Source organism: Nicotiana sylvestris, chromosome 4, assembly GCF_000393655.2.
Source record: "Nicotiana sylvestris chromosome 4, ASM39365v2, whole genome shotgun sequence".
In the NCBI taxonomy this organism is placed as follows: domain Eukaryota; kingdom Viridiplantae; phylum Streptophyta; class Magnoliopsida; order Solanales; family Solanaceae; genus Nicotiana; species Nicotiana sylvestris.
The window spans coordinates 66,555,559-66,565,782 of NC_091060.1; the positions used below are offsets into that span (position 1 = coordinate 66,555,559).

The window sequence follows — 10,224 nt, forward strand, 5'->3', positions numbered from 1 at the left end:
GATTTGGGAGCGCTATAGAACAATGGTAATGGAATGCCCCAACAATGATATGACTGAGGCGATGATCCAATAGACTTTCTACCGGGGCATTAACACAACAAACCAATGCATAGTGAACCAACTTGCCGGGGGCAACTTCATGAAGGTGTCTTATGATGAGGCTTGAGACATTCTTGACGAGATCGCTGACACTTCTTCTGCTTGGCAAAATAGAGAAAATGTGCCCCAGGGTGACCCCACAGTCACTCATTTGCATAAAGAGTTACATGATCATGGGTAGGCTATAGCTAAGTTGACAACTACAATGAACCAACTAGCAAAAGCACAATTGCAACAAGTTCAAAATCCTCGCCAAGTGAATGTCATGGAGGGTGTCAACATGTTAGTCAACAAAACAAGACAAAGAGGTCAACAGAACCAAGGGAATTCAGAGCAATTTGACAATGAATGTGGTGGATTCCAAGATTATATTTGTGATGGGCAGAATGAAGAGGTGCAATACGTAAATAATTATCAAGGCCAAATGGGCAATTCTTCCAACCAACAACAACGGAGACCCCAAGCCAATTGGGGAAATCAAAACCAACAAGGTAATGGTAATTGGGGGAACAACAACCAAAACTCCAACTGGGGCAATCAGAACAATAATCAGAACAATAAGGGTAATTGGAATGGGAACAACAACAACTGGGGTTGTAACAACAATCAAGGTGGGTGTAACAATGACAATCAAGGAAATTGGGGGCAAGGCTTTCAAAGGCCCCCAATGTATCAACAACCAAACAATCTGCCCCAATTTCCATCCCAAGGTCCAAATTTTTCTAACCCTGACAAAGGGAGAATTGAAATGATGTTTGAACTGATGATGAAGAAGAGTGCGGATTCCGATGCTCAGTTGTCTTCCCACCATACTTCAATTAGAAATTTGGAGGTTCAGTTAGGCCAAATCTCACGGTCCTTGAATACTCGCCCTAAGGGTGCTCTACCATGTGATACAGTAGTAAACCCGAAGGGTAGGAACAATCATGTTATAGCGGTAACTACAAGGAGTGGACGAGGCGGTGATGTGAATGGCTCCAAAAAAAACAAATTTTGAGTGATGAAGTTGTGTTGCAAGAAGATGAAGTTCCTTTGGTGGTTGAAAATGTGATTGATGAGAATGTGAATAAAGAAGTGAGGATTGATATTCAAGATGCCGAGCTGGAAACTCAAAAAGATGTGAACCCGTCTAGGGAACACGTAATAGACATGCCAGAGCCGGTTATGCCTAAAACCAAGGCTCCTTTTCCAAGGCCACCTCCACCTTATCCTCAAAGGCTTGCGAAGCAGAAAAATAAGAATTAGTTTAAAAAGTTCATTGATATGATGGAGAGCTTATCCATTAATGTGCCCTTGGTGGAGGCTCTTGAACAAATGTCGGGCTATGCTAAATTCATGAAGGACTTGGTGACAAAGAAATGATCCATGGATTGTGAAACTATAAAGATGACCCACCAAGTTAGTGTAATAGTGTATTCAATGGCCCCGAAGCTTAAAGATCCCGGTGCTTTCACTATTCCTTGCACCATTGGGAGTGCGGACTTTGCTAAGGCTCTATGTGATTTGGGGGCAAGTATCAACTTGATGCCCTACTAAGTTTCCAACACTTTGGGTATTGGGAAACCGAGGCCAACTACCATGAGATTGCAAATGGCGGATAGAATGATGAAGAGCCCATTGGGTATTATTGATGATGTCCTTGTCCGGGTGGACAAATTTTTCTTGCCAGCTGACTTTGTGATCTTGTATTGTGAGGTGTATTATGAAGTTCCAATCATATTGGGGAGACCTTTCCTTTCTACTGGGAAGGCCTTAGTTGATTTGGAAGTAGTTTGATAACCAGAGATAGGGTAAGGGCTTGAAATTATCCCAAGGGGAAGGAGTTAGGCACCCCTCAGGATCCACTAGTGTGGTTCCCGACCAGATAATTTTTGTGAATTTGTGAAATTATTAAGTAAACAAATAAAGGCTGAAGTAATAGGGGATTTAAGTTTAAATACACAAACGTTTGGAAAAATGATTAAAAAGGGTTTTTGAAAAGAGTTACAATCTAAACATGCTTGTGAATGTAAAAGGGGTCCTAGGTTTGTTTGTAATATGGATCACCGTAATGCAGTACCCGGTATGACACTACTTAGAAGAGGGGATACACGTGGTATTAGCGCACCGATTATCATATCAATATCTACCCTTCCCACCCCTGAAGGTATTAAAGCGCGGATTGGTCTCGACTTCTATTGCATGCTGTTACCCGTCCTATTCCTATCAAACCCCGAGGAATTTAGGACTACTATTCCTATAAGAGGGAGGTTTTAGGCTAACACTTAGGTCTAAAGGTAAAAAGTCTAAGGAGACATACAAAAACACGTAAGACTGCATTTAGAAGAGGGAACATATAAACAATTAGAAGGCTCATGTATACCTCCGCAAACAATGTATATAAATATCATGACTTAAACACAATTAAGGTCTCAATTTTTAAATCCTAAAGCAAAGTTTGAGTCAGAACCAGATTCATTATATAACTCAAAAAAGAAGTCCGAATCAGGCCTGCCTGCTGGTTGTAGCAGTTGGTAATTAAATAAAGGTAGTTCCAGTTTTATTCGAGTAATTACCTAAGGCTTGCCTAGGCGTAATAGTGATGTCCTATCAGCATGATATCTATATTGATTAGGCATGCAGTAGAGCAGTGATTAATTTTAAAGGACAACTTGAGATCCTATAGACATGCTTTATAACGGTATTAATTTAAGGTAGTGTTTGAAAACTTATTAAAGAAGCAACGGATTAATTAACTAATCAAATTCAGAATAAACAACGTGAACTAAATGGCTTCTCCAACTAAATTGGTTTTAAGTTCTATAGGCATGATTTCTATTATAGCTATTTAGATCTTATAGGCATGGTATCTAAGCATTAAAAGTTGACTTTAACCCTATAGGCATGGTCTCTATTGATAAAGCCATTTAGATCCTATAGACATGGTTTCTAATTGTGTGAAAGTAAAGCATGCAGAATTTATTTTAAGCCAGAGTAGATCCTATAGGCATGTTATCTAACAGACCATATTTTGAATCAAAATAGACCCTATAGGCATGATATCTACACAATTTACCCACAATATACAACTACCGACCACTTTCACTAATCACCCCGATATTGTTTACATATTATTACAGACCAAATGATTGAATTACAAAAGAAGTGCAGAAATAAGCAATTACAACCATAGGAAGCCTGATCTTGACTTCCTCTCTGAGTTATGCAATGAACCACTTCAGTGCTAATATTTCAAAGACTTTCTCATATCTGGGTGTGTCAGAGTTCCCTAAGGACCTCAAGAGATCCCGGGCAATGCTCACACCCAGATTTGTATAACCAAACAAAATGAGTGCAGTATGGAAGGGCCACCTCTTATGTGTCCAAGTTTAGAGGGAGCTCAAGGGTCCCAAGGCAAGGCTCACACAAGAGGGGCATAACCTAGATTCTAAGAATATAATGGAAGCAGAGAACACATGTTGAAAGAGATTTATTTAAAAAACTGGACTGATAGATCATTTTGAAAGAAATTAGAGACAGAGGTGATTGAAATCAGTTGTAGTAGTAAAATTCAAAACAACACAGAATCAGTAGTCATTCAAAAGTGGTCAAGGAATTTTGGGGATACACTTGTCTATAAGCACATGACCCCAGCAGGGGTCTGGTTTGGTCATGCACAGCAATAGCTGGTGCTGGCATGGTCACAAACCATCCAAAAGAACACAAACACATAGAGGGGATATGGGGGTTTAGGATTCATAAGACAGCAAGTGCACAACAAGTGACTGATAGAGTATGCTTTAAAACACACATAGGGGAAGCATTAATCTAAAGGGGAAAATGAACATATTACAGCATGCTAGTAATGTAACTTGACTGCAGAACCATAAGCAGGAGTAGACAAGAATAAGGGAAACTGAAACTACTAAAGAATCATGTTGTTGTTGAGGCTTTAAAAAAATTAACTAGGACATACCAGTGAGAAAGCAAGGTGCAGAAAGGTAAAGTAAGCAGGATTCCACAGTCTAGCCTTGTCTTTCAGCTGGCTAGACAAAAACAAGTAGTAGTAAAGATATAGTTTTTGAGTGTATAAGTGTGTGTTTTGAACTCTGTTGTTCATCTTTAAAGAAAAGAGGGTAGGGTATTTATAGTTTTGAAAACGAGTAAAGAATAAGGTAAAAAGTAAGATTTTAATACAGACATGGAAATAATCACAATCAGAATCAATAAATACTAGTACTTCCCTTTAATCGAGGGATTACCGCTCAAACAGATACTAACAAGGTTAATTAAGGAAGGAAATCAGTTTGAGACAGATTGATTCTTGCCATATAAAGGGGTAGTAAAATTATAAAGTAAATATTTGAGTCTAAGTACAAAATATACTTGATTTTGGGAAAGGATTCAACAAGGTAAAACATCACAGTAAAGGAAAGGAATCAATCAACTTTAAAGAAAATGAGTGAAATTAGGGTTTATAATAAAACCTTGTAATTAAACGTCACTTAAGGCAATCAATATTAATCAAGAAGAAAACATGATTCTGCACTTTGCCATATAAATAGAGAAGGATGAACAAGAGTATCAGACATGCGAGGCCAATCATATTGCCAAAAGAAGCAACACAAACATACAGTAGTAGCAGGAATAAACTAGGATTCAATAGTAAAAGAAACCTACTCGAAGCACAGTAGTCAATGAAATCAAGTAGTCACATAGAATCAAAAGTGAAGAAAACATAGTGACAGGTAAAGGAGATCAACACGTAGAAACAAGAAAAACCTTTAAACCCATAGCAATAAGTGAAGAAAAGATTTATAAGGAATTAGGGTTTTGACAGAGCCGAGTTAAAAAAAAGAGCAAAAACTTTAGAATCAGTCAAGTTAATCAATGATGAGGATCTAAACACAAGGAACTCAATCGAAACCAGCATGCATAGAAATTACACAAAGCGTTTTAGAACTCGGATAAAACCAGAAACACCTAGGGTTTCAACACGATGAACCAGATAGAAGAAAAACATAAGCAAATCATTTAACATAGTAAAAAACACTGAAAATCGGAGAAGAGGTCCTTAAAAAAAAGTTTTAAGAAACCCTAATTTGAAAACGAATAGTCACTTTGAAAGAAAATCGAAGGACTTTTGAGAAAACGTCAAGAAGTTGATAACATACACAGATCTAAGATAGATCTAAAATAAAATTGAAAGATCTTAAAAGTTAGGGTTTCAGAGAACCCACACAAGTGAGAAAAACTTTGAAAAGTTACCGATCTAGCCGAAAAAGCCATGGATTTGACTCGAACAATCATGGATGGTCGGGAAAGGCCATAGACAGAAGTCGATCAAGATCTGGGTTAGATCTCTTTGAAATCTTCCCATGGAATCACGAGGACAGGCCACAAGGAGACATAGGAGATGAATACACATCTCAAACAGTCATGAGAGTCCATGGATTGAGTGGGAATTGCAAGGGATTAGGGTGGATTTGGGTGATGACGGCTAGGGTTTAGGTGAGGTTGTAGGGAGAGTTTGAGAGGAAGGGAATTCAAGGGCAGCGGGTGGTGAGAAATGATTTAGGGTAAGGGGTCGTTTGGGTTTAAAAATGGTAAGAGTGATAGGGAGCGTTGATCTAGGAGATCAACGGTTAAGATTAGAGAGGGTAGGTGGGTCGGTTTATGCAATTGGGTTTAGGCTTGGTTAGGTGGGTATAATTGGGTTGGGGGTTGGGTTTGATTTGGGTTAGATTAGGGATCCAATTTGGGCTAAATTTTAAATAGCCACTTTTTATCCTTGTTTTAATTTATAAAAAATAGTAAATGGTTTCTGAAAATTAATTTAAAAGGCAAAAATGATTTATAACACATAAATAACAATTTAAAATTATATAATCTAATTTTATGAATATAAGACACTATTAAACCTTAAAATGGCTAATATTGCAATTATATGCAATTTAGCTTTAAAAATACTAAATGAATTTTTAAAAATATGTAAAAGTTATTTTAGCCATATTTTGGCATAAATATTAAAATCCAATAGATGAATTACCAAAATAATAATTTTGGAAATAATTATTAAAAGTTTTTGGATAAAAAAAGGGAAAAATAAATCAATTTAAACCTTCAAAAATTATGAAAAAATAATAAAACATTTGGACATGACTATATATGCATATATATGCTATTTGAAGTTATTTTCATATTGAAAATATATGGAAAAAATTGGGCATCAACAACTGCCCCTCTTTACCCGAGAAGGATGAAAAAGTTGTCGGGTAAAGATATGATGGCCAATTTTGATCGAGTGAAATGGTTTGAAGAGGTTTAGGCCGCACCCTGGCTTCTAAGATACCTACATATCCCTAGTTTTACAGGAATCAGGCCGTCGGTAGTTCAGGATCCGTCGGCGAGGTATGCCGATGGAGACTTTTCAAGAGCAGACGCAATATCTAGGGCGGGGTGAGTGTACGACTTGCGAGAACTAGTTAGGTTTGATAAGGCTGCAGGAACTGAAGTGGGACCACTCCTACCGGGATGGTCGTTGCTCGTCGGTTCACCTGCAATTAGAAACAATACAAGCATATACTGTGCATAAATTTAAACATGATGCGCATTCCTGTTGGACTATGAATATTGTCTTTGGACGGTTTGGATGACGTCTTTAGAACATGATGTCTTGGGCCATGAAGCGTATGATAAAGGATTCGTAGGCCATGAGATAATGTTCTCGGGCTGTGAGGATGGTGCCTCCGAACCATGACACCTTTGAATAATGATGTGCAAAAGATTGAAAGAGATCCTCAGGACATGACATGGTGCTCTCGGGCTATGAAGATGGTGCCTCCGAACGATGACACCTTTAGATGAGTTGGCGATATTTCAGCCCATGAAGGATGTAGTAGTATGATACAGACAAGACAAAGCTTAGTCTTGCGAATTGAAGGGCAGAGCTTAGCCCGTAGGAAAAGCGAAATAAATAGTGCTTGGGATAGTGCTTAGTTTTAAGAAAATGGGAGGCAGAGCTTAGCCTCGAAAGGAAAAATGATAGCCTTATGCAAAGGTGCGAATGCACATGGATGTAGAGATTAACCTCAGAAAGCAGAATGGTAGCCTTATGCAAAGATGTAGATGGATACAACGTTTAGTCTCAGAAGGCAGAACGGTAGCCTTATGCAAACATGCATATGGAGACAATGTTTAGTCTCAGAAGGTAGAATGGTAGCCTTATGCAAGAATGCAAATGCAGATGGAGACTGTGTTTAGTCTCGGAAGACAAAATGGTAGCCTTATGCAAGAATACAAATGCAGATGGATACAACGTTTAGTCTCGGAAGGCAGAATGGTAGCCTTATGTAAGAATGCAAATGCAGATGGAGACAACATTTAGTCTCGAAAGGCAGAATGGTAGACTTATGCAAAAATGCAAATGCAGATGGAGACAACGTTTAGTCTCGGAAAGCAGAATGGTAGCCTTATGCAAAAATAAAATAACGAATGATAGTAGAGTTTTCTTAGCTGATAGCGGATTGCGACATTGTGATTACTAGAGCATAGTGAGTACAGAGCATTACTTGTGTGTGCTGATAGAAAATGTTTGGCAAGTGCAATGTTCGTTCCATGGGCGTACAACATGTTTGATAACTTCACAAATCTAGTGCCTGCATCCAAAGAAAAATTGTGAGTTTTATGAAAGGGGGAAGGTTAGTTTGTATCCCCGCTGGCTTGGCTTGACCTGCTCGGCTTTGATCTGGTGATACTCTATGTATCATTGGGGTAGCATTGCTAAAAAAACATTTTCGATGATAAACATGCATGATTTTGTAAAGATATGACATAAGTGTATAATTAAAAATAGCTTTTAGATGAACTGACGATTATGACATGATTTGGGACATTGTAGCCTTTCTTGCTATGGAATTTTGAGGGTCCTCCTCAAAATTCTGCCCCAATTTAATGGGTTGATGTTTTTGACAGTTGCTTGCACGATGATCAGATGAAATCACTTCAGAATTTTAGGGGTACTCCTCAAAATTCTACTCCAGTTTCCAATTGCGGGGGGAAATGAATTTTTATTGAATTGTGACCGAACCCATAGGGCTGCCTACGTATCCCCTCACAAACGGGAATCAGGTCAGGCGTAGTTCAATTAACATCACATATAAGGAGAGCATAAAGGTTACACATAATAACGCTTGACTGCATCTGAATTGATCAGCTTCGGCCAGACTTCTCCGTCCATTTCTGCAAGTATGAGGGCTCCTCCTATCAGAACCCGGTGAACCATGTATGAACCCTGCCAGTTGGGAGAGAACTTCCCTTTAGCTTCATCTTGATGCGGAAAAATGTTCTTTAACACCAGCTGCCCCGGTGTAAACTATCTTGGCTTGACTTTCTTATTGAAGGATCTAGACATTCTGTTCTAATAGAGTTGACCATGGTAAACTGCATTCATTCTCTTTCCGTCTATAAGGGTTAGTTGCTCACAACAACTTTTTACTCACTCCGCATCGTCGAGCTGAGCTTCTTGTATGATCCTTAGGGAAGGAATTTCTGCCTCAACGGGAATGACAACCTTTGTACCATAAACTAGCATATAGGGGGTTGCCCCGGTTGATGTACGGACTGTGGTGTGATACCCCAATAGAGCAAATGATAACTTTTCGTGCCACTGTTTATGCTTCTCTATCATTTTCCTCAATATCTTCTTGATATTCTTGTTGGCGGCTTCTACAACTCCATTAATTTTTGGCCTGTAAGCTGTGGAATTCTTGTGTCTGATCTTGAATGTTTCGCACATAGCTTTCATTAAGTCGCTGTTGAGGTTGGAGTAATGATTGACTCTTGAATCCCGAATTGACAAACAATGCGATCGCGGACAAAGTCTGCCACGACTTTCTTAGTCACTGCTCTGTAAGATGCTGCTTTTACCCACTTAGTGAGATAGTTATGGCTACCAGGATAAACCTGTGTCCATTGAAAACGACAGGCTCGATTGGTCCAATAATATCCATTCCCCAAGCGGCGAATGGCCACGGTGAGCTGTTGTGTTAGGCTCGCTTGGAGATACCTTTATCATGTCTGCATGAATCTGACAGCGATGGCATTTTTGGTCATACTGGATGCAGTCTGTTTCTATAGTCATCCAAAAGTAAGCAGCCTAGAGTATCTTCTTCGCTAAGACAAAACCGTTCATATGTGGAATGCGGGTCCCAGCATGAATTTCCTCTAGTAGCTTGGATGCTTCCTTTGCATCGACGCATCTTAATAGTCCCAAATCAGGAGTCCTCCTATACATGATTCCTCCGCTATGAAAGAAGTTGTTGGACAATCTCCGAAGTGTGCATTTCTGAATTAGATTAGCAAGCTCCAAGTACTCTCCCTTTGCCAAATATTCCTTGATATCATGAAACCAAGGCTTTCCGTCTACTTCCTCATCGACATGGGCACAGTAAGCTGGCTGATAATGGATTTTCACCGAAACAGGATCAATGAAATTTTTGTCTGGATGCTGTATCATCGATGATATGGTAGCCAATGCATCGGCGAACTCATTCTAGATTTTGGGAACATGCTGGAATTCCGTCTTCGTGAACCTCTTTCTTAATTCCTGTACATGATGCATATACGAGAGTATCTTGGAGTTCTTGCTTGTCCATTCTCATCGTACCTGATGTATAAGCAAGTCTAAATCTGCAATCACTAGCAGCTCTTGAACGTTCATGTCAATGGCCATTTTCAGTCCTAAGATGCAGGCTTAATACTCGACCATACTGTTGGTGCAGGGGAACTTGAGTTTGGCTGGCACCGGATAATGTTGACCGGTTTTTGATACTAGGACTGCTCCTATGCCAACTCCCTTGAAGTTTGATGCTCTATCGAAGAACATTCTACAACCGTCATAGGATTCCATAATGTCTTCTCCTATGAATGATACCTCTTGATCAGGAAAATACGTTTTCAGGGGTTCGTATCCTCCATCCACGGGGTTTTCAGCAAGATGGTCCGCCAGTGCCTGTCCCTTGACCACTTTCTAAGTTACGTAAACAATGTCAAACTCACTAACATGATTTACCATTTGGCTATCTTGCCAGTGGGCATGGGCTTCTAAAAGATATACTTCAAGGGATCCATTCTCGATATGAGATA

At 39.3% G+C, this 10,224-nt stretch overlaps 1 protein-coding gene across 1 annotated transcript; it reads right to left on the bottom strand.

Annotated features, from left to right (window-relative positions):
* Positions 1–3,927: 3,927 nt before the first annotated feature.
* Positions 3,928–9,811, bottom strand: LOC138889643 (uncharacterized). The gene is made up of 4 exons (XM_070172976.1): positions 9,746–9,811; positions 9,372–9,631; positions 4,055–4,124; positions 3,928–3,954 (listed from the first exon to the last, which is right to left on the bottom strand). Exons 1-4 carry the CDS (start codon positions 9,809–9,811, stop codon positions 3,928–3,930), a joined length of 423 nt encoding a protein of 140 aa, XP_070029077.1.
* Between the last annotated feature and the right edge of the window lie 413 nt (positions 9,812–10,224).

Excerpts from the sequence above, each read along its gene's own strand:
- LOC138889643 (XM_070172976.1), bottom strand. The coding sequence starts at position 9,811 with ATGGCCATTGACATGAACGTTCAAGAGCTGCTAGTGATTGCAGATTTA. Across the intron at positions 9,632-9,745 it reads TAGACTTGCTTATACATCAG|AATGAGTTCGCCGATGCATT; the intron begins GTACGATGAGAA and ends CCCAAAATCTAG. Across the intron at positions 3,955-4,054 it reads TGCACCTTGCTTTCTCACTG|TCAAGTTACATTACTAGCAT; the intron begins GTATGTCCTAGT and ends ATGGTTCTGCAG.